The following is a 24,912-nucleotide window of genomic DNA, read 5'->3' as shown; positions in this document are numbered from 1 at the left end:
GGTCCAAGTCCATTTATTTCCACTTTAAATATCCACCAAAGTAAAGTACAATGAACAGGTTTACTATTCCTTAGTCCTTAGGTGCATTAGTCCCTCCCACCAGGGATGCACGGAGAGACGCAAGGAAACCACGCGAAGAAAGAATAAGCAAGGAAATTAGTTTTAAGAGCAATGGGACGTCCTTTCCTCAGAAAGCGACGTCCGTTTGTGATGATGCCGCTGGATCGTCTGACAGCAGCCAGCTCATTCACACACACAAACACCCCCCCAGCTGACGCCTCTGTTAGTACATATTTGTATCATTTGTTGTAGACCCAAATATATTAAATGAAATAAGATCTAATTTTCAAAAAAAAGATAAAAGCCATTCTTAAAAATGTAAAACGAAAAAGCTGTCACCGGAGGATGGTATGGTGGTTCCTCGGTTATCGCTCCTCAATCCTTGCTCCTCAGCACAAATAAGCGGTATGAAACGCTCCTTAAGATGGTGCACAAAAAGCTAATTCCGGTGGGATGAGGAGCGAGGAAATGACAAATAAGAGAAGTGAGATCTACCCCATATGCCTACTACTGCTCTGGCTCCCACCGCCCACCTGTCTCCAATATATATATCACACCAGGTGCCCAAAGATGCCTTCAAAATAAAAGCATTAAACTACTTTAACTAACTTAAATAATAGCACTAACTAAAACATTTAGTATACACAAAAACAACATGAAAATAAATTGTAAACTATGAAATACTATGATAATATGAAAAACTGTAATTTGCTTTTCAGGACGCTTCACCTGGCTCCTGACAGAAAAATTTGCAGTTATCCAAATGAGTGTTGTGTGTAAATTCTTGACCGATAAAAAAAACAACCTTTTGATAGAATATGCGTTGTTCAGAATAAAAGGAACTCCCAAAAAGCAGATCTGTAACTAGCACTGTTGCTTTCAATGTCAAATGGAACTTTTAATTGTTTTTGGACCAATGAAACCTGGCAGTGTACTGTTTATTAACGGGGGGACTTTAACTATCAAAATCATATCCTGATCTTTGCTCTGGGTTTCAGAATCGAGTCCAGCGACCTCCCCCTGTTGGCCGCGGTGGCCAGCACTCACTCCCCCTATGTGGCCCAGATCCTCCTATGAGACTGTCAGACCTGGGGGGCTGGGTTGCCACTGCCCCCAAAAAATAACCGTCCATGCTTCACAGCTGACCCCTCTGTTCTGGGCTAAGAGGGATCTTTGCGCTCAGCTTCCCCCCCCCCCCCCCCCCCCCCCCCCCCTGCGACTGAAGGTGGTGCAGTGCAGATGTTTCACCACAGGGGGGAACTAGAGTCCCTCAGTTGGAGGCTCTGTGGAGGCTTCCCTGAAAGACCCTCTTGAATGTTTCTTTTCGAGCAAGACTCTTTTATTTTTGGACAAAAAAAACGCCAAAGACTTTATAAATGTTTCCAGGTGAGAATGAGACATTAAGGATTTCTAGGTATAACATTGGATTTTTTTTTCTTCTCTGTACAATCTGTGTCAGACTACAAGACGGATTTTTTTATTTGAACATTTTAAGGGTTAATATCATTGAAAACTTTTATCAATCTCATGCCAACTGTGTTATTTCATTTATCTTCATGTTTTTGTTTACAAGCCAAATTTCCCTGAGATATCCCAGTGATGCTTTTTATTGTAATCGATGCACACGGTGAGGTTGTTTTTCGTTCGACAAACTGGTTTTGAAATCGCTTAAAGTGGCTTTGACATTCTTATCATAGGTACAGCTCTACCTCAGATCTTCACATGGGCTGAGGGTGTCGCCCAATAGAAAACCCTGAGGTAAACTTTCTACGCTATTTTAATCAGAGGAATGTCAGCGTCATCTTCGTGCAGACCCTATGCTGTGTTCTTCGGACAAGGGGAGTTTGATAAATTCCTGAGGATGATCGTTACACACATATTTTTTTAGAATGTGTTTAAGAGGGGGGTTATACTGTGGATAAAAAGCTTGGACACGCATCATCTACATGCAACCGAAATGCTGAAATATTTTCACACTTTTATAGCGTTGCCACCTTTTTACAATGTTTACGGCTTCGATGTTCGCTGCAGAGGAAAAAGAGGAACACGGCAGGCCTTAAATGGATTCAAATATGTATGAGTTGACACTATTTTCATTATTCTATGACGGTTATACTCACAGAAACACGCAGAATATAAAGCTCTAGTAGCACCCTTTAAAAGTGATGTTTCTTTACATTTTCCATGACATTGACATGTGATTTTGGCTGTTATATCTTTAAAGCCAGGGTGTAATTTGGTGAGCGTAAAGAGGTTTATTTCATGTTTTTTTTGGGGGGGGGGGGATTCTCTCCTGTGCATACAATGTTTTCTGCAGTGGGGGCCAATGGTGTTTTGTTGTCAGTACTTTTTGTTGTAAGTACTTTTTTTCTTTTTCCCATCGGCATTGGAAATAAGTCTATATTTTATTATCTCTTCATTTAAACTCCAGACATAAAAGGGAAAGTTAAACATTTCCCAATAATATTGAATATAGGTCAAAACAGGGAGGAAATACTCTGTTTTAAATAAATATGACGGTAGAGGGAGGAGCTTAATTGATCTCAATAAATATTCAAATGAGTACTTTCTGGAACAAACCTTCCACAATGTCTAAAAATGTGTGCTTAAAGATTAGAGTGTATACATCGTATGTTTAACTGAATGCTCAGAATGGCTTGTATCGTTAGAAGAAGCAGGAGTAATATGTGTTTCTTCCTATAAACTCACATCCATCCTGTATATGACCCAAGTCTTAATAGAGATGTGGCATGAATGCATCACAGGCTTCTGGAGAGCACATTTTGCTGGTAAAATTTCTAGAGACGTTCTTGTTGCATTGAAGATGCTCCGCTGTATCAGCCTACATTTTGTACAACCCAGCCATTATGTTTAAAAGGTATGCATTTATATCTGCTTTCCTTCTTTGTATATGAATAAATTATTTAGTTAGTTTAGCCCATGGTATGTGTAACGGTTCATGTACTGTACATACTCTTGTTTATTTCTATGTATTTGTACAGAATGTCTTTTAAGAATTGTCTCCTCAAATTATTTTTTCCCAATTTTATGGGAATGTTGTGCAATAAAGACGCTGATGTTAAGAATTGACGTTGCTTGGAATGTTTTCTGTCACAAAAATCAAATGGAAAGGGGAGCACAAATCCTGGAAAAGTGAAATAAATTGATGCGTAAATATACAATTGTTTTCCCAAAAAGAGCTATATCTGAGAATTACTGCATGTATACACCGTTGTAAATGTAGATTATATGACCCCATACCCTTGTTTATAAGACGGTGCATTACAAAAAACAACAAAAAAAAACATCCTGTGGTACACAGACCTGGCTCTGATTTCATGGATCATGTGTGTTTTTTTTAAATTTTATTTTCCCACAAACACACAATCCATAAGAACAAATTCAAAAATGTGCATAGTTGTAACGTGTAAACTGGCGTTATATTTTCGGGTTATCTCCTTTAGGGAGTCTGATTTTCTTTTTTCTTTGCTTTTGCCGGTTCACGTTTTACTTATATACGCAGAATCCAGGAGATTTCCTCCATTGCTGCCTCATTTTAAACAGTCTGGAAAGTAGCTATGAATCAGTGCAAAGAATAGCACTTTTGTTTAGATTGGTGGTGGTTTCACTTCTAGTGCTCACCATCTGGATCACACATTGGACCCACCTTTTGCATTTACCACTCTGACGCTGGATGAGGCTCCACCCCACCCTCCTCACGGCGCACACACACACACACGCGCACTCACACTAGTGTTATGCAATAATAAAGGAAGGAGTGTCCTGGTAGCGAGCACATAATGAGAGTGTGTCTCCTGTCAGTGACAACATTGCGGTAATCCCACTGTCCTTTTCTGAATAGCTTTTTTTTAGGAAAGCATAAGAGAATAAAAACACTGGTGTTTAAAACTAGTAGAAATGCCCGGATAGGCTTTGACCATAAAACCAGTCTTTTCCCGCTAAAGCAGCACTGTGGATGTCTTCACTAAACTGTGAAGCTCTTACATGCACTTCATTAGTCTGATTAATCCTCATGTTGGGCAGTTTGTGGGAGCATGCTGACATCAGAAGTGTCAGAAACCAGAGGGAGGATCTATGCGGCGTTGATGGACTCCTTTGGAAGCTCGTACACTTGAGTTTCAGAACTGTCTAACGCGGTTTTCTATGCAATCGACGCTAAACTGCGACACAGATTTTGAAAAAAATAATTGTGTAACAGTTATTTTTCTTACAAATTTATTATGGAATTTATGATTATATTTATAAGCGATACAGTTCAGTCTTGCTTAATTAAATACAAGCATAATCTGTGTTGATACCAAATATATGTATACTGATATTTTATGGTGGTAGTGACACTACCAATTCACAACTGTATGACCTCTCAAGGCTATATTTGCTACTATTGAAGGTAGGCCTAGCATACTTGAGTTATACCTTACTTACATTTGATTCCCAATGGTCAGCAAATGTAAGTCATATCTTCTCTTCATTCCCCAAAAAATATTAGAAAATTCCCCTTTTTCAGTGGTGTAAAGTAACTTAGTACATTTACTCACGTACTGTACTTAAGTACATTTTAGAGACTTGTACTACTTTACTTGACGCTACTTTGTACTTCTTTTCCACTACAATTCGGAGGTAAATGGTATACGTTAACTCCACTCTATTTATGTAGTATGTAGTTCCTTAAATTGCTTTGCAGATATGGATTAATGATGGAAATATGATAAACATTTCAATAAAACGTTGGTAACACCTTGAATACATTCAGGTGTAACCCAGCAGTAAATCAAGTCATTAAAATATGTTCCATGTTTAACAGCTTTGATAAGACTTTAATGCATCAATATTCATAATAAAAAAACATATCATATATGTTATTCTCAAATGGGCCCATCTGCATAAAAAGTACTTTTACCTTTGGTACTTTAAGCATATTTTGATTTACTTTTATTTGAGTGACATTTTGAATGCAGGATGCTTACTTGTGACTGAGTATTCCTACACTCTGGTACACTCGAGTACTTCTTCCCACCTCTTGTATTGTCACATTTTACATCTTTGCATGTTTGAGTGACTAAACGACAGTGTTGGTAACTAGCAATTACATGTTATGGTACACTTCAAATTCTGAAGATGTGTAGAACTGCTTTTTTGTTTCATTCTTTTGATCATATGTTAAAGTTGCCTATCTCAGGCAATATTCATATCCTATCACTGCTGTTAGACACCCCTATTCCCCACCGGCCCTGAACGCAGCCTCTTCTCCGTGCAGACAGATGTCGTCAACTCTCCCTCTCTGCAGGAGGAGGGATCTAAAATCTGAACTCCTGGATCACTGACGCTAGCTACTGAGCAGGATATTTCCTTCACCAAAGATGTACTCAATTCAACACCAAAGGTCCCAGAGATTGAACTTTCTGTCACACTTTTTCGGTTGTATCTACTCTTTTTCGGACCCGCAGTAGTTAAGAGTCAAGTTTTCTTTTCGTTTTCTTGGAGGTGAAGTTGTCGTTAAACTCCATCCATGCTCGGCTCGGCGGGGACAAGATCCACGGGGATGTGAGTTTTTTTTGGCTAAAAGAGCAAGTAGGAGACGGGGAAGTGAGGATACCTCAAGAGGAAGTAAAACAGGCGGATTTGAGCCGAAGTTATGAAAATGACTGGAGCCATGGAAAGTTCTTTCAAACTGGCTTTAAAGAAACCGCCCTCCCTCCGGACTGCAGAGGTAAACAAATCTATCCTGTTTTTTTTTAATTAGCATCGCTTTGCTAATGTTAGCTAAGATCAAACTGTTGCTTCACTTAGCCAGAGATGGGAAGAAATATTCAGATCCTTTACTTAAGTAGAAATACAAATACATTAATGTCAAAATACCAGAGGTGGAAGAAGTACCCATATATTGTACTTAAGTAAAAAGAGTGTAGACTAGAGATAACAAGTAAAAGTCCTGTATTCAAACTGTTACTCAAGTAAAAGTACAAAAGTATTGGCATCAAAATATACTTAAAGTACCAAAGCAGATTGGCACATTTCAGAATAATATATATTAAACGTTTTGATTGTAATTATTGATGCATTAATGTGTTTATCAAAGCTGGTAAAGGTGCAGCTAGTTTGAATGACTTCACTGCAGGGTAGCAGCTAGCAGTATGGAAATACTCAAGTATAGTACAAGTCATTCCATATTGTACAGTACTTAAGTAAATGTACTTAATTACTTTCAACCACTGCACTTAGCTGTAGGAAAACTTCACATTGCTGTCATTGGGGTTTGACTTATGTACTCCACAAGAAGTTGCTTGTGGTCTAGCGTTGTCATTATCACTTTTCAAAACATTTCACACACTAACTACCACACACTGTAATTGACTTATTAACAGCATGTAACTGAAACCACACTGAGCTAAAGTTACTTTACTTGCTAGTTTTTGGAAATGGTTTAGCAACTCAACAGCCTGTTTTGATAAAGTAATTGTGTGCGAAATATAACACTGAAATGCAAAAGCCTAGACATTTAGTGAAAGCATACCGGACAAAATGTATCAGAGTTTTACATTTTTTACTGTTAAATAGTTTGGTTTCTTGCTGAATTTTGGGATAGCCCTCATGACATTCTGGGCCTGCACATACCGTCTTTTAAAACTAAACACAACATCACAGCTTCCCATCAGCAGGCTTAAGCTTAAGCCCTGGAGGTAGTTTGTGTAAACTTCAGCTTGAATGAGGCCAGTTAAATCAAATCACCACTGCTTTCTCATCCCTCCTTCTTTCCCTCCTTCTTTCCCTCCTCCTCCCCTCCCTGCCTCCTCCCTACATGAAGCTGTGGAAACACAGCTGGCTTGTCATTGCTTTAGTTATGCTCTGTGTCCAAAAATAGCTTACACCGTACTCCCTTCCATGTTCGGCTGCTGGTATGAGTATTGACGTGCAAGCACTTTTCTACAGTACAAACACATTTTTTATAAAACCCCAGCCAGCCTTCAGCTTTACATGACGCTTTTGAAAAGGCCTCTTTTTAGGGCTCTGATCCTCTGTTTGTTTGTGGCTGCATGGTGGGTAAAAGCCTCTTTCACACCTTCATAGAAGGCTTTTGTGCACACTTGAACAAACCATAACAACTGTGTTTAGTCCAGCAATATGAGCGAGTCACAGCAGTAAAGTGGATCAGTGGTAATCTAGCACATGATAGGGAGCACTTGGATAAAGTAACTACATTTAGCCCTATCCTCCTTCACTCTCTGTTCCTTCTCCAATATATGAAACAAGCATTGATAGGGTGAAGAAAAACAAGTGGACATTTCCATGCAGTTATTCATAATGCTCAGGGTTTGGTCTGGTACACAGGTTTTTAGTACATTCATAGAATGCTTATTTTCATTACACAGGTAGAAGTATCGCAGATCTGTTATTGCAGAGAAAACATTCCACATGTGATTATGCTACACTTGAAACTATGGCCAGGTTCAACTTGACTAAGAACCTGTGTGTCCATGTCACTTTAGTTTAAATCTATGACTAGATTCAGTCATGGTTTAAAAGCTCTTAAAGTATGGTAAAGCCATTTCGCTGGCTCAGCTCCAGACCACAATAAATTAAACGGACTGCAAACATTAACATCAACTTGGAGTAATGAGGGATGCTCGGTATTTGATTTTTTTTTTTTATTCAACTATGTGTCAAAACAATATGTCTAACTAATATATGGACTTATTTTTTCACCTAATTGCAGACTACATCAGGTGTCTCCTGTGGTGGATGAATATCATGCCTACTGTTATTGAGAAGGACCACACACACATTCTGGCGGATGCAATAAATGATTTCAAAGCAATAATCTGCCAAAACCAATGATATGTCATTATCTCTACAGCAGTCCTCTTCCCCCTTTTTATTGATTTATATATTCACACTGGTTACATTGTGCTTAGTTGGACCACAAACTACTTTGTTTTTATAAATGAGTCTGGACTGTGGCTTCGAGATACAGCCAGAGATTTTGATATTGTCTACATGGCTCAGACCTTTTACAGACAATCCCCCAATAAAGGAGTTACAAGGCAAAACATTACCTTTAAAACCATTCTGCAAATGGACCAGAAATGTTTCTCAAGGTCTTCATACGGCGCTTGAATGTATAGTACTGCAAGTACGGTAAGTGCTTTTACCCCTAATATTCGTCTAAAAGCACCCACTGCAGGGTTCTTTAGCAGCCATTGTGGTCATTAAAACCAAATTCTCATGATATAAGATAACAAATGAAGTTGTACCTGAGGAATGTTTCCTGGCACACAGGGGACAACATTTTAAAATATATGTTAAACAAAACAGTATATCTTCAACTTGGGGGGGATTTATTTTCTTTTTTACTGGCACTGTGGTGGTGGCCCATTTTTCCCTCTGTAGACATGATTCATTGATTTTGTTTGAGTGTATTATAAGGCTTTCAGTGAGGCACAAGCACAGCATTAGAGTCAGGTGAATTGCTTTCACAGTCCTTCATTAAAAGTCCTTCTGGTTGAGTCAGCTAGATTGTGAAGGTTTTATGCATGCTGTAGGTTCGTCTGTCTCCTGTGCAGATGTTTGGCTCGGCGGGTAATCTCTCCCGCCGCAGCGTTTATGCTTGGTCAACCTTTCCCAGTTTCGTTGGTTTTCCGTCCAGCTCTTCCCTCGCTGCCCACCTTTTTTCTCGGTGCCATCCAGACGGTCCAGTGGTTACAGACAACAAATAATGCTGTGGTGACTTACAGCGTTTTTTTTTTTAGCATCGCCCAGGACAGATCGGACATTTAGTGGAATTCCAACCATCTCAAAGCCACACGCTCCCGAGGGAAGGTGCAAATGAGGGAGAGAAACTCAGACTGAAGCGGGGACTTTTTAGGCAGGCAGAAGAGCTTTGAACAGGAGAGAGCAGGAGAGTGAAGGTCTGCGCTGTATTCTTGGAGTGCATGCACAGAGACATGTTTCAAAAGAGGCTGTGTGCGCTTCAGTTACTCAATAGGGAGGTTTGCTCCATGCTGACACAGTTCAACAAAAAACGTCTTAATACTGGTATGTTGTTTTTTAGCTTGTCTTTAACCAAATACTGGTGCCAATATCTGCTGACGGTCAGCCCAGAGATGTCAGTCAGGGTTTGGTGTTTTCCTCACTTCAAAAACAGCTGCCGCAACTGAACTGAAAGACACATTTTCTCAATTAATATGATTTGCTTTTATCAAACGTTCTCTATTTTACCGTCATTTCACTGTGCCAGAGTCGTCCATTGAGCCATTCATGTGTACTTTTAAGTTACCGTCAAAGAGTCAGCCATTCACACCGGCATGAGGAATTTAAAGGCTGATCCACATCCACGATGCATACACATATATCTTAGTTTAAGCATTTTTATCAGTTTACTGTACAACAACTGCATGGGTAAAACACTTTTTAAAAGATTAGTTTTTTACAATCTCTCTGTTACTTTACAGAAAACAGTAAAGTACCCTGAGGTTAGACTGAGTTTCGTGTTGACTGGTTAAGGAGGAAAATGTAGATCAAATGTCTGTGGGGAAACAACAATAAGTAGATCAGTCTGTGTGTGTGTTTTTGCAGGTCCCGCTGTGTGCATGTTTGCAGCTGGACATATGTATACCGAGTATGCACGCGCACAGTAGCTTACTGCATGTGTGAAGTTGCGCGTGTACAGATATGTTTGAAATAGTACAGAAACATGTCTGTGGTTGTTTTTAGAGACTGATTTATGATTCAGATACATGAAAACTTATCTCCAGCACTATGTCTCATATGCATGTCTAATGCTTCCTTCCTTTCTTCTTTTGTTGGCATTACCTCAGCTGTGTGTCTCCAATGTTGCCTGGGGAATCGTTGTGTTGTTGGTATGATATATCTCAAATACCCTCCGGTGCATTTTTATTTGACTGATTCACAGCATGGCTCCTCCTTTACAATCAGGTGGAACTCGAGACACAATGTTCTTCCACACATTAGTTATTAGTTATGTTATGTATTTTCACATGTGGCATCTTATTGGCCACAGTTACATCCCAGCAAATTCCTTTAAAACATGGATAGCTGTGGCGTCTGGCAACTGTGATAAACAAAGAAATACTTGGTTTGGTTCAGGTTAGTGTTCTTGAATTATTTTAGTAAACTTAATTATTTTTATTTATTGACATGCATGAATGTCGTACTCTGTATGCAGTTTGAATAAAACATAATAAATAAAGATTTCTGATGACTAAATTTGGCTCATATTTATTGGGCTCTGATTGGAAGACAGTTATATAGTTTGACTTAAAAAAAAACAAACCTTAATAGTAGAGACTTTCTGGGGTGTGCCATGTTTTATTCAGTGACAGAATCAAGCACACACTCAATTTTGAAGTTATGTAATTCCAAAACAACTTTTCAGAAAGGATAAAATGTTGTACCCAGTTGTAATTAACTTTACATAAGGCATGGCAGTATGATATTTATTAAGCATTTATCTAAATTAAAGCTCCAAAACATTTTATCACATTTCTCCCAGAATTAGTTATGTAGTTCTTGAGAAGGCTTTTCAACGACTGGCCGTCCTAATTTAACTTTCTGTTATCAGTCAGTCCAATGAAATCAATATCAACTTCTTGGATGTTAATTTGGTAAACAGTGACACTTATGGTTTCCAACACATCTTCATTTGGTAAAGAATGTCTGGCAAAGGTTTTGCCACAATGAGATGGAGGATGACTATACCAGGAATAAAATCATATTTAATCTTTGTTGCAACATGTTTAAAATGATGTCATACCCGGGTATTGTTGCTGCGCCTACATTTCACCCGCAGGACAAATTTGTTGAGCACACAACACATCTATCGTTAGCGCTACTAAAACAATTTTAGTAAGAAGGATGGGTGTCGAGGGCTGAACGTTGGTACGAGCTTCTGTAGTTACTTCTCACCTGGTCGGAAGAACTGTGGGATAGGCAGCTGTCGATATGAAACTGACATGATGACACTTCCTGTCCCCGTGTACCACAATACACAGCTGATAACTGACAGGCCAGACAAACATTTATTCAGAGCAGTGGCAGGAAATGAAAGAATGGTGGGATATCTAGACAGCAGGAGTGTGTGAAAATTACGAGAAAAGTAGGATGTTGGATGGAACGATGCTGGAACATGATTCAGAAATGATTTGTTCGACGGACAGCTGGGAAATTAGCTACATTATGACAGTTAGTATGAAAGGCAAAATTACATAATAATAATAATTATAACTTTCTTTATGAAGTACCTTTCATGCAAGTTTCAGCTAAAAGTGCTTTACCGAGCAGACAAGGTATACAAATAAGTCAAAATGAAGAGCAAGAAACATAATTAGTTATAAAAACAAAACAAAGAGTTATATCACCAAACCGTAAAACATACCACTAAAATGACCCCAAATTAAAGTGAAAGGCCCGTTTATTTACTTTAAAATACAACAGAGTTTGCTGTTCTTAGACCCAAGAAGAAAATACATAATAAAGGCTTACAGCAGAGGCTTGTGAAAAAATAAGTATCAGCATTACACAAGTAAGTAAACTAGCAGCCAGTAATAACAATAATGTATTAGAAAAAGTATATATTGCACATGAGCTGTGTAATTACACAATCGTGCTGATACAGTCTGTCATGATGTGTGTGTATGGCCCACCAGGGATTCAGAATCAGAATACCTTTATTCGTCCCACAGAAGGAACATTTTCAAATTGTGGGGGTTGTTCAGTTTTTGGATTGTAAAAAAACAAGTTGTGACAGACGGAAACAGGGTGAGAAGAGAGTGGTTGCAACACGAAAAAAGTAGGAGATGACCTCATGATTGAAACGTATCCTTTAAGGTATAGGAGGATATCACCTGAGGTATGCCTGTGAGGAAGACAGATGAGGGAAGAGAGAGAAATACTAGCTCTGAATTAAAAAAGATGTCTGAGAGAATGACTCGAGAGCAGACTGAAATGAGAGAAAAAAGTTTTAATGAAACCTGAGAGAGTTGGCGGAGGGGCGAAGTAATAGAGAGTGGGAGGGTTAGCCTATTTTATGAGGTGAACGAGTGAAATTGAAAGAAGTGGGGAAAAACAGACCGAGACTCATTAAATGTCATAAAGCACCTGTGTGTGTGTGTGTGTGTGTGTGTGTGTGTGTGTGTGTGTGTGTGTGTGTGTGTGTGTGTGTGTGTGTGTGTGTGTGTGTGTGTGTGTGTGTGTGTGTGTGTGTGTGTGTGTGTGTGTGTGTGTGTGTGTGTGTGTGTGTGTGTGTGTGTGTGTGTGTGTGTGTGTGTGTGTGTGTTCTAAAATTAACTTCCTCACTACAACACAGGGGGGTGATTGAAAACATATGTCTTGTTCTGTATCACATTGGTAGCTACAGAAATCCCACTACTTCCTTTATTTTTAAGTCATGTCCCATTTGTCAAAAGTAATTGACACCCTAATGCCAGAAATGGAGGTTTACTTAAAGAAAAAAGTCAGCATTATGGTTCAGCACATGGCCGCGGTTCATTTTTAAATAATACTACAAATAATATGAATATGACACTTTATTTATACAGCCCACACAGTTAACAGAAAACACAGAGAATGAGATAAACTACAGAACAGTATACCTAAACACTTTATAAGAGAGTAAAGCAAACAGAAGGTCATAAAAAATGAAGAGACCATTCTCATTTTCTCTTCTTTTATTATTTTTAGGTATGTCTTTGAGTTAAATGATTCTTTTTTTTATTGAATTGTATAAACTACTGACAACATTTCTCTGTGCTGGAACTCAACAGACACTGAATGGCTGGCGTACATGTCTCACATGACAGGTCTCTTGTTTTTTTCCGGAGCTGTAGATAAAATCCCACAAAAAAACTTGTTTAAAAGCCTGTCAGAGGGAAGCGATTTGGAAAATATCAGGCATGATTGATACAGATGTGGTCGAAACACAAAAGAGCACTGCCTTATATACATAGATAAATCTAACGTTTGACAAGATGACCCATAAAGTCCAGAACCCCACCAATCAGACACTAACACACTTCACAGGGCCTTAAAGTGCTATCAGGCAAATACCGTAATTTCCGGACTATTAAGCGCACCTGAATATAAGCCGCACCAACTGAATTAAAAAAATATATGTATTTTGTACATAAATAAGCCGCACATGTCTATAAGCCGCAGGTGCCTATCGGTACATTGAAAATTCAAAAATAAATAGGCCTTTAAACGAAACAAGGTATATCATACTCTCAATTCCCATTTAAGATGGTTGACAAATCCTTTTGATACTTGGATGTGGTCACGAGTAGATCTTTCCAAGACTTGTTTGAATTGAACTTTAAACCTGTATGAGCGTACATTAATGACTTTGGTCGGTTGTCACATCTCCCTTTATCCCTGGCAGGGACGGTCAATGCTGTTAAAATGAATATTCTCCCCAATTTCGTTGTGCTTTTTCTTTTCTTTTTTACACGGCTTGTAAAAAAAATAAATAGGCTTTAACAAAACACGGCTTGTAACAAAAATAAACAAAATAGCAGTAAACAGTAGCCTACCAAGAAAGTCATTGGTCACTATCTTCCTCCTCCTGTGCACTGAAACCACTGAAGTCATCTCCTTCGGTGTCGGAGTTGAATAGCCTCAGAATTGCTTCATCCGATGTTGGATCGTCCTCATTGTCGCTCTCGTCACTTTCATCCGGAGGCAAATTCCCCGCTGAGCTCATGCTGCCCTCTTCAACACGCAGCAGTCCAGCCTTTCGAAACCCGTTGATGATAGTGGATTTTGCTCCACGCTGTCAGGACCCACTGGCAGACTTGACCATAAGTTGCTCTTCACATACGGCCCGTTTTAGTGAAGGATTTCTCCCCACTTGTCATCCAAGCATCCCACTGAACACGGAGCGCCACCTTAAATGCACGATTTATACTGATGTCGAGTGGCTGCAAATACTTTGTTGTGCCCCCAGGAATCACAGCTGGAATGTCCTCTTGATGGCTTCTTTCACAGAATCTGTTATGTGGGCCCTCATGCTGTCCAACGTGAAAGAATCCTCCCGGTTGCTTATGCCATTCATGCATTAGGCCTTCCGTCATCCATCCTTTCTTGTTGACTTTCACAACAATTCCTCTCGAGAATTTTTCTTTTGGCATCGTCATGCGTTTAAAAATCAACATCGGTGGAAGCTTTTCTCCCGATGCCGTGCAGCTCAGAACACAGGTGAAGTGCGTTTTTTCATGCCCAGTTGTTTTCATCGTGACTGATGATTCGCCTTTCCTGTTGACAGTCCGAGTGAGAGGCAGGTCAAACGTCAGAGGAACCTCATCCATATTTATGATGTCGTGCAGGCCGATGGAATGCTCCGCTATCTTTGCATCAGTGAATTTGCGGAAGTTTGAAACTTTTTCCTCGTAGTCGGGAGGGAACTGCTGACAAAGACTCGTTTGTACCCTGATGGACAGGCCTTTACGTCCCATAAATCTTAGACACCACGATGGTCCACCTGTAAAATCCTCAAACTTCATTGCGGTGGCAATTGTTTTGGCTTTCAGTCGGATCTGCACAGTTGAAACACCTCTGCCGTCTGCTGTCTGTGTGTTGATCCAGTCTTCGAGCTCATTTTCTAGTTCGGGCCATCTGCTTTTCTTCCCTCTGAAAGCTTTTGTTGTCTTTTTGCACTGAGTTAGTTCCTCACGCTGCTGTTTCCAACGTCTTATCATCGACTCATTAAGGCCAAGCTCCCGTGCAGCAGCTCTATTTCCTTTTCCAACTGCCAGATCGATCGCCTTCAACTTGAAAGCTGCATCATATGCATTTCTCCGTGTCTTTGCCATGATGAGGGTGACTCAATTTTTCTTCAAAATCCCATTTTGGCGGCATTGTATAAGCCGCGCGACGTTCAAAGCGTGGGAAAAAAGTAGCGGCTTATAGTCCGGAAATTACGGTATGTATAACTCTAGAAAGATCATAGTGACAGTCACTTCAACTTTCTGACAATTTTGAGGCCAAAATGTCCTGTTAAATATGGGGAGTATGAGCTTCTCAATTTTTTGCCAATGCATTCTATAGCTAAATTACATTGCATTGTGTTTCAGTGAAGCGAAGTTCAAGTGTTTTGTCAGAACGTTCTGCTACAGCATCTGAACTCTCATTGAAATACGTGAGGGGTCTGTGTTTCCAATGCTGATGTCTGTCTCAAATTCAGTGTTTAGCCATCTGGACTGGATGTGTCAAAGGCCCCCCACCATCTTGATTTTTCCTCTGCAACAGGACTCTAAGCCAACTGCTGCGTAATGATTGGTGTTTTAATCAAATCTGACTGACAATTACTAAGCTTTCCGCCAACTTTCATCAGAATACTAAAGATCAATTCAAACTAGTGGAAAAAACTGATGAAGAAATGCAGACAGTTCCCAAAAGTTTGACAGGAAATTGTGTGTTTATGTAGAAACCAATTACTCAAACAAAGAGGCTAATTGCGGAAATATTCACATCCAAGACGACAACCCTGAGTTATTTTAACATACTCAGGGGTTTTGTAGAAAAATATAGTATGAGGGCGCTTATCTTGTTTGTAAGATATATCAATTCTTGCGAGAACATGACGCCCGTATACAAAATGGCGGATATAAACAACGTGACGTCGGAGCTCCGTTAAAAACAAAGCTATCTATGCTGTTTGTTGGTCTATTTGACATGATTTTCATATTGTTTTTGGAGTAGATATACATTTTTTGATGAGCAGAAGTATTGATTTCTGGCATCACTTAAACATTTTACGTGGAAAATTGCTTTGGTATGAAGGCGCACGCCAAAAGTACCTGTTTCCCGGTTTAGACAAAACCCAGATACAGCAGTCCTTTTTTTATCACATTGGACTGCAAACCTACAATGATATATTAGTTGCCTACGTCCCCGCATTTGGAAACATTTGTGACCCAAAACAAAATGAAACATTTTAAAAACATCTTCAAGCGGAGGCTGATTTTTCCCAGTGAAGCTTCTGTAAATCTAGTATGACGCAAAGGCTAAAAACACACACAAACTCTCATGCCAGTAACAACATCAACATGGCTGAATGTGCCAACAAACTGCAGGGTTGAGAGAGAGTCTGACATTAAAAGGATACAGAGGAGCCAGTGTGTGAAACAAACAGGGGGAAGCCTTGGAAGACAGTGTGTTTGTGTGTGAGTGTGTATATTTGTTGTCTAAATGAGTGAATAAGCACAGCCCTCCCCTGACCTGGAGCACTGAAAGGTCTCCTTGTGGAGCCACTGAAGGCCCCTCCTAACTGAGCTGAAGGGCCTGTGGACAGGAAGGCAGACGGACGTAAAAGAAAACCCCCAAAAATGAAATGTGGTGACTCATTTTATTTGCACGTTTTGCGTCATCTCTGCTCGATGGTTTGTGGTTGTCGTTCTCACAGTTGGGTGACACCGTTTCCCCCCCCTATATATATTCCAGCTGCGTGGTGAGGCCTGAGAAACAGCACCAGGGAGACACGGTTTTTAAAAACACACAAAACATACAATTAATCACGTGGTACTAAACATATATATTATTGGAATATTTTGATGTATCAAAGAATGACTTGTCCTGTTTATGTCACACATTACATATTGCAATAGAGCTGACTCTCTTTGATTTTCTTTTATGAATTGAATAAATTGTATCTTAAATTAAATGCCAGAAATACAGTATATGAGCACCAGCCTCTCCAATCAGAACCCTTTTGGGTTGAAAGAAATCATTTTTTTATAAAAAAGGCAGTTTTTAGGACAGCTGTTTGGGAAATTAAGATGTGCCTTTCTTTTGATCAAGCAATAATTGGAAGCCATCCGAGAAAAGAAAAGAAAAGAAAAGAGAAATTGATTTGTTTCAGTCTCACTTTTAATCTCCTAGCTAACATTGAAATAGAGTAAAACCGTCCAGAAAGATAATCTGTCAACAGTTATAAGAAGTTTTATCTTGTGTACTAACTTATCTTTATAGATGTTGTTTACTTTACTTACGTTTAAGCTTTTCAGTTAAACCCAAGCAGTTGAAATAGCTAATGTTTAATAGCTTGGCTTTTTAAATGTTCCTTTTGAAGTCTAATTCACAGAGCGAGCCACAACAACAACAGCAGGGCTTTGTCTTCTGGGCATTGTGTGAATGTAAACACGTCAGCTTTTCCTGTAGGTAGCACATTGTTCCCATTTTGCGCGCATGTTTGCCTGCGCATGCATGTGCAAACAGTGTAGCGTGTGAGTGCTACTGTGTCAGTGTATGTGTGTGTGTATTTGTGTGTGTGTGGAGTGCAGTAACATTCCAGGCAGGACAGCAGGCGTGAACAGACGAATATCGGCAGCTCTGACCTGTCTGGTTTGTAGGGAATGCAGAGCGAGGCTACAGGTGCACTCCCCTTACATATTTCAGTCGACCAATGACAGGGTTACCTTGACATTTTGAACATCAGCTGATCACTTGCTTTCCTCACAAGCTGTGGTGTTGAATAAGGAACTCATTATGGGAGTAACCCTTCAAGGATTCAAGAATCGTTTATTAACATTCTGCAACGCTTGTTGTCCAGGCAATTTAATGGCAATATTTTAGTTCCAACCAAAGTTAATAAGATGTTCAAGGTGTTTTCTAAAAGGCTCAGTATAAACTGCAGCTTTAGTTCTTAGTTTTACAGTGGTTATTATTCATGGAAATTAGGATTATGATGGCGACGTTCTTCGAAACAATCCTGCATTTATTATTGATACCATTTCTATTGCATTAGTTTTAAGGGTCTTAGCCCTTCTCTGAGACACATACTCTAGTAATATTCCCAGCTACCTTACATAGTTTGGTTGCTCAGTACAGAGTGGCTTATAAATACACTATATTCTACACTGCCTGGCCAACAAAAAGGTCACACACTCTAATATTTGGTTGGACCGCCTTTAGCTTTGATTACGGCACGCATTCGCTGTGGCATCGTTTCCACAAGCTTCTGCAATATCACAACATTTATTTCTGTCTTGCATTAATTTTTCGCCAAGATCTTGTATTGATGACGGGAGATTCGGACCACTGCGCAAAGTCTTCTCCAGCACATCCCAAAGATTCTCAATTGGGTTCACGTCTGGACTCTGGTGGCCAATCCATGTGTGTAAATGATGTCTCATGCTCCCTGAACCACTCTTTCACAATTTGAGCCCGATGGATCCTGGCATTGTCATCTTGGAACATGCCCGTGCCATCAGGGAAGAAACAATCCATTGATGGAATAACCTGGTCATTCAGCATATTCAGGTAGTCAGCTGACCTCATTCTTTGGGCACACAACGTTGCTGAACCTAGATCAGACCAACTGCAGCAACCCCTGATCATAGCACTGCCCCCACAGGCTTGTGACCTTTTTTTATATATATTGTGAGAAGTTATCTTTCAGGTTATGATTGAATAAAATATCAAAGAAAGCCTTATTTAGGATATGGTCTCGGCCCACTGGTTATTTTGTGATTCGTGTTCATTTTAAGTTCCGAAGCCATGAATGGGTTAAAGTAGAATTCAGATTGTCTATTTTGCTGTGGTGTGAAACAAACAAATCATGAGTGACCCATCAAACCTTAAATAAAATATGATATTGTATTGGTTTTGGATGATTCAGTTCCTGTTCTAATGTTTCAGCACTAAAATGGCATGACACAAGGAACTCTTCAATATTGTTTTTTTAAAACTTTTTTTTGGTGGTCTATCTCTTTGAGCAGCCAAGAAGCAGTCCTTGTAAAAACCTCTTACTCGTTTTAAAACAGTTTATATGACCTTGCAAAACTGGTCTGGAATGTTTGTCGAAAGAAAGACTGGTGCAGGGTACCTCCAGCTGAGTCTGTTGAGTGTTCCATTAAATGTGCTTTTCATGTCAATATTTGAACATGTTTTGTTTTAGTTCAAATGTATTTCTGAAATATATCAGAGAAAATAATATTTACATGTTGTATAAACTATACATCTCTACAGGAAAGGAAAGATCTATATTTAAAATGACTGAAGTAACACATGATCATTCAGTGGCAGACTTCAGAAAGATTTTCGCTCAGCTCTTCTTTACTGCACACATTGAACCATCTTCAAAACGGAGCTACAAGATGAATCAGCCATTTAATCAACCATAAAAGCATTACTCCGCAATGTTTCACTTGACTAAATCTCCATTGCTTCTCTTATAGGAAACAGCATAACAGTTTAACCCATCCTCCTTTAAATGGAAGTAGATTAACTGTTGGCAAATTGATATCGTACTCTGGTGCTTACAAAATGATATTATATATTTTACTTTAAGGCAACTGCGTTTCCTTTATAACCAACAATATTATTGTAAACATTGTAAGAACATATTTGCAGTTTAGTGAGGTACGTCTTGTGGAATTTCCGGTGAAAATGACAGCTGGTAATACTTTCTGAAAGTAGAGTGAAGTTAGATACAGACTTTCTGGAGATCACTAGTGCATGCAAACTTACACAAAAATATGCCTTGTCGTGGAGTCCACAGAGAGCTTTATGTCAGCAGCTGCTGTGCTTATGGTTATGTTAAAGGAATTGACAGATCTGGCTGAGATTTCCGTTTCACGTCAAAGCCATTTTGACTGGCAGCGCATTTACAACTTCCTCCTTTATTAGCCATATGTTGGCTATTATCCATATCGTGTTACACTGTCCTTTGTAAAGCTATGCTGCCTTTGCATTATTCCTTTACTTTAGGAACAAAGCTTATAGGGCTGTGTGATTATCACCATAAATTCCAGAGTATATTTTCACATATAGCTTTTAAAATCTCAAATGTCTTTACAATCTTTGCTGAACTAGGATTTCCAACCACATATTCGATGTCTCTTGAAATAGCACATCATGTCTAAGAGTTACATTTATTTAAAGTATTCAGTATGCGATAGAAAGTAATACACTTTCCTTCTGATTAAACCCGTGAATTTAGCTGTGAATTTGTTAAGATGGAACAAGTAGCATAACACACTAAAAATACAAGTTTTTCAAATCAAGAGAAAGTTAAATCTGTATTTTACACTCATAAAAGCCTCACATTCACACACAATTTACTGGGATTAATGATAGAAATATTGTTTTTGTACCACTGAGCTCTATTGCGAAGTTAAACCCAGAAAATTCTAGAGGCCAGTTTCGGTCTGCACAGCAAAACGACCCCCAACTATCTGTAAAAGCGTCAACAAAAGCATTTACAGGTTTCAAAATAAAAAGAAGCTGTTTCAACATGATATGCATGTACCTTCTTGTTCCTGCACTTCTGCCCTTCAGCATCTTCAATACTTTTGTTGTGTCCTGATGTGGCGTTCATAACGCACAGGCAGTAGGTCTCTAACATCCTGCCCTGTAAACCCCTCAGAGGCTGGGCTGTAGTCAACGGCAGCAGCATTCCTTACGGTAGCCAAGCAGTGCTCATACACTGGGGAACACAACCTGGAAAAGGAACCGATGTGCTTTGTTATTTTGTTTTTCTCTTTTATTTTGCCCATGAAGAGAAAAAATGTCAAGAACGGGACAAGGTTAGAGCACCAATTCTCTCCGGAGGCCTGAGCTATTGACAGTAAGTTATGCAGTCTGTTGAGATGAGTCAGGGCTTTGAAGACTGAAGATTAAAAATGCTTCTGTGCGGTGCTGTTGTGCGTCATTTCCTCTGTGTGACTTGTGAGTTGTGTAAATACAGTGGCACACACTGATATAATGAGAGGGGATTGGATGGCATACTGATCCAGATCTACCAATTAAAACTGATGTAGGTCCCTCTCATGTTTCATTTTCCATCAGGACATTTTGTATGGTGATAGGTCTTCCCTATTGTATATATTTTTTTACGAACAGTTACTAGGCATAACAAGTACTTGTTATATCGGAATATCTCAGCTGTTTATTCTGTTTTGTAAGGGCCTTAGGTTCCAAGGTTGTGTGTGAGACAAAATGACTTCTGTTTTTTTGTATCCAAAAATTCTGCAAAGCTTTTTCATGCGACTAAATCTGTAATTGTTTTGTTAAAGGCTCAGATTTCTATAAATAAATCTGCATATGTCTGGTTACAATTGGCTCTGTCTGTCCAAGGTCTTTAATCTAGTCTTATCCTGATGAAGCCTTAACTTCTGACTTAACTTGCCAATGTGACAAACAAAACTTGTTTTTTCTTCCTTTTTTAGAAGACACTTTGCAGTCCTACGACTCAAATCTATCAATTTAATTGTCGTGGAACTGAAAATAAGTTATACATTATAGGTAGATGCCTCTAGCAATGGGTTTTGGACACCAGCAATCTGTCATTTTTTCTGCCTAGGATGCCGTTTCACATACCACTTGTTACGTTTCGATGTTAATTACTCCAACAGTCAATTAGATCACAAAACCATGACTTCTTTCTGATCTGTAACTAGCTCAGATTTGGTGGTCTGCATCAACGTTTTCATCCCATCCATTGAAATGGATCAACTGCCAGCTGCTCCTTTTTTGAGTGCGACAGAAGCAGTGTTTGGGAGGCCCCGTGTTTGGCAGATCCCACTGTGGAAACACTGAGTCACTGTCAACATCCCGACAGAAACCCCGCGCTGCAGACCACCGTTTTTACGTGCACCACCTCACCTCCCCCGAGACAAACCAGGGTGCTAATATTATAGCAACGCATTACTCAGTGTGGTTCATAAAGTTTTGTATGCCGTTCCTGCATTTCCAGATCTTGTATTGCTTACAATATAAATTCCGTCAAAACAGAGCAAACTTGTGCTAGCAAGAAGAAATGATTTTTTTCCTCACATCTTTTCCAAGTCTTCCAACAAATATTTTTTCTCCGATGTGATCTTTTCTTAATCCTTAAACCATATGAACTCATCCTGTCTTAACATGTCTCACACACACTCAATGCAGCAAGCTTACCTGTTATTTTAAAGCAGGGAAACACTAATCTACTGCAGGTGGAGCTAACTTTGGAGCTAACACTTGCTACAAGAGCTTTTGTTGACAACATTCCTGTCTGATAGATCGACGCCAAGCCAATTTGCGCCTGCTTCTTAAATATTTAACAACAATGAAGCCAAGCTGGAAACGACAGATTTGTCTCTCTTCTACCTCGTCATTTTGAAGTTCCCATTAACTGACACACTCTTTCCAATATAAGAATTCAACATCCAATACAAACTCTTCGAATATTTGCTCTTTAGTTGGCTGATGGTTTTGAACATTTCAAGTTTTTGCTGTACATGTTACAGAAATACAAGCTCTATAAAAGTATTTTATTGTCTGTGAGTTTCTGCGATTATGTCCAGTAACAAATGTTCCACTAAAGACGTATGTAGCCTGCCTGGAATTCAGAAGAATACACCGGAAGGCCGACATCGTGATACATGGCTAACCAGAGTGGGACTGTTATAGTTTGAGCGTTAAACAGCATAAATGTGTTTTCCTGAGTCAAAAGTGAGTTGGTTTACAGCGATTCATGAGTAGTGCAAGTTGTAAACTGCACAAGATTATTATGAAATGAGACACGATGATGTGTTGTTTGTGCGAGCAACACCTTTTGCTCAATCCCTTAGTTGCCCACTTTACTCAATCAGTATCTCACCTACTTTATGATTCACAGTTTTGCTTGCTTACTATTTCCTTAAATCAATGGTTATTCCGCCCTTAGCATGCTCAACTGCTGACTCACTCGCCTTTTTTTTGGGCCTTTTTTCCGGATTGGTTTTGCCCTTGCATGTTCAGAAATGTGTTCACTCATTCAGGTGCTGGTCTGAACACTTGCCCACACAATTATTTGTCAATCTTCAGCTCATCTTCAGCTTCAGTCCACTCAGTCATTTGCATGCTCTCTCAATCAGGCTGCGGATCACTTGTTGCTTGCTCAGTCAAATCCTTCGCTGACAAGTTTGAAAAGAATGCAGAGCGCTCACCTCTGGAATGCTGGGAATGTGACAGCTGGTTTCCCTGAACTTCCCGCCCACCGCACTAACACGATTGTATTAAACGATGAGGATTCCAAACATGGCGACCCATTCATAAAAGAGGAAGAACTGCTCTAGTTGCTATAAAAAGTCTCACCCCTATTTAACGTGTGCCCACAACACATGCATTCATTTTCAAACATAATACTGTATCCTTATTTTGTAGTGTATGACATTAAGGAAATGTTTTCCATAAGGTTTTACAGTTGCATATTTTTTAACAACTCAAGTGGCAATTGTATTTGGGTTTTATGTGAGAAAAATATTTAACAAAGCCTTTTGTTAGAGGGTGGAAGGAGGAGGCTCCCTGCCTGTATGTTTGTAGCCTCAATATGTTTTAGTGACTGATTCAATAAAAGTTAAAGACAGTGACCTTTACAGGTTTTTAGCTGTTAGTCATTTTTCAACTGTGAAAACAATATAATTACAATACCTAACCCTAATTCATTTAATTATCAAGAAAACCATACTCATCCTTAGTTGCACCCACAGTGAACGTACAGAGAGTCCAGGATATATTGAAAGAAAATTGAGTAAACATATTTAACATTCAGCCACTAAATCAAAGTTACCTAGAATGTAGCAACACACTAGCCTCTGAGAATAATAATATTGGCTTGTGTGGTTAGCCAAAAAACTTGATACAAATAATCATATAATGTTCAAACAATGGCGTCTAGGGAGAAGATAAAAAATCCCAGTCAATAATTGGTAACAAGTCGAACAAAAGGCAGGGTGTAACTGTGTTGGTAAACAGCAACTATGGACTGTTCCAGAAGCGATTGCTATAGCCACTGAATGATTAATCAAAGCGCAGCGGTTGGCCTCTTTGACACAGTCAACATTTGTTACTGACCTTTATCAGATCGTATCATAGTTCTATTGTTATCAAACAGTCACAGTTTGTACCATAGTTGACACACACTATTATGTAAGCCCATGGTAGGCATCCACAGGGCACTAGAGGTCCTACAGTCTGTACTCATTAACTGTTGTATTAATGCTCCTTACATTGATTCGGCCAACTTACTACACAGGAGATAACTTGAAGAGGACATAGAAGCTAGTCAAGAAAAGCTAGTGGTGGGAAAAAAGGTCGTATTTTGTGGTCTCAAGCTCCTAAAAATGGGACTGCGACAATAGGTGGCCTATGAGGCCATTGTTTGCATTTCAGACAGGCATAATCTAGGGACAGCCAACAAAAGCTAGTCTTATGTTGCAATATTCAAAACCATCTGAATCTTATACATTCACATTATGACTGAATTGACTGTAAACTTAACCGAAATATTATTGAAAATACAATATCGATTAATTAAATATTCAATTCAGACCTATTCACCAACGGTACCAAAATAATCAATTTTAAAGTCAAGGCCGATTCCTGCATTTGTGTTGTTATTTTTAAAATGACCTGGGAAGTGACAGCACCTGCTCTCAAGTAAAGGTCCCCATCCACGCCCGTTCATTGATACAGGTCAGATGAGCCTCAATGGCCTGATTAATGGTGTGTTTGGGAAGATGAGTCGGGCCTTCACAAGAGGAAGTCCATTGACTCAGCAACTGGGAGCAGACAGAGCAGTTAAGTAGGAACGTCAGGGGAGCAGATGGAGACAGATTGATCTCTCCATATGGAAACAACTTCCACACATATCCTGTGAGACGGTTAGAGTGATGTTAGGCCTCAGCGATGTCAGTGATCACTTACTGTATCTGCCGTCAACAAAAAAATGTGATGAGTATGCAAGGCGGCGTCTGATACATGATGTTATGTGCTTAAGTGAGGCATTCTCATATGCATCTGCCTCAAGGTATGCAGTCCCGCAATATTCTGTTATGCCTGTTGTGCCAAATGACATAC

The 24,912-nt window shown here is 39.4% G+C and overlaps 2 protein-coding genes across 7 annotated transcripts in view; both read left to right on the top strand.

Moving 5' to 3' along the window:
• The window catches only part of fnip1 (folliculin interacting protein 1), a 41,985-nt gene extending 38,835 nt beyond the window's left edge, over positions 1–3,150 (top strand). For all 5 annotated transcript variants that reach the window (XM_063894941.1, XM_063894938.1, XM_063894940.1 and 2 more), the window contains one exon: positions 1,059–3,150. In XM_063894941.1, coding sequence (XP_063751011.1) covers positions 1,059–1,137 — 79 coding nt within the window. In that variant the 3' untranslated portion in view covers positions 1,138–3,150. The remainder of the gene's footprint in view (positions 1–1,058) is intronic.
• Positions 3,151–5,402: 2,252 nt separating this feature from the next.
• Positions 5,403–24,912, top strand: part of rapgef6 (Rap guanine nucleotide exchange factor (GEF) 6) — a 136,381-nt gene continuing 116,871 nt past the window's right edge. For both annotated transcript variants that reach the window (XM_063894934.1, XM_063894933.1), the window contains exon 1: positions 5,403–5,791. In XM_063894934.1, the coding sequence (XP_063751004.1) occupies positions 5,717–5,791 (75 nt within the window). In that variant the 5' untranslated portion in view covers positions 5,403–5,716. The remainder of the gene's footprint in view (positions 5,792–24,912) is intronic.

Source organism: Eleginops maclovinus, chromosome 11 (assembly GCF_036324505.1).
Source record: "Eleginops maclovinus isolate JMC-PN-2008 ecotype Puerto Natales chromosome 11, JC_Emac_rtc_rv5, whole genome shotgun sequence".
NCBI classification, from domain to species: domain Eukaryota; kingdom Metazoa; phylum Chordata; class Actinopteri; order Perciformes; family Eleginopidae; genus Eleginops; species Eleginops maclovinus.
This window is presented reverse-complemented; position numbering and strand designations above follow the sequence as displayed.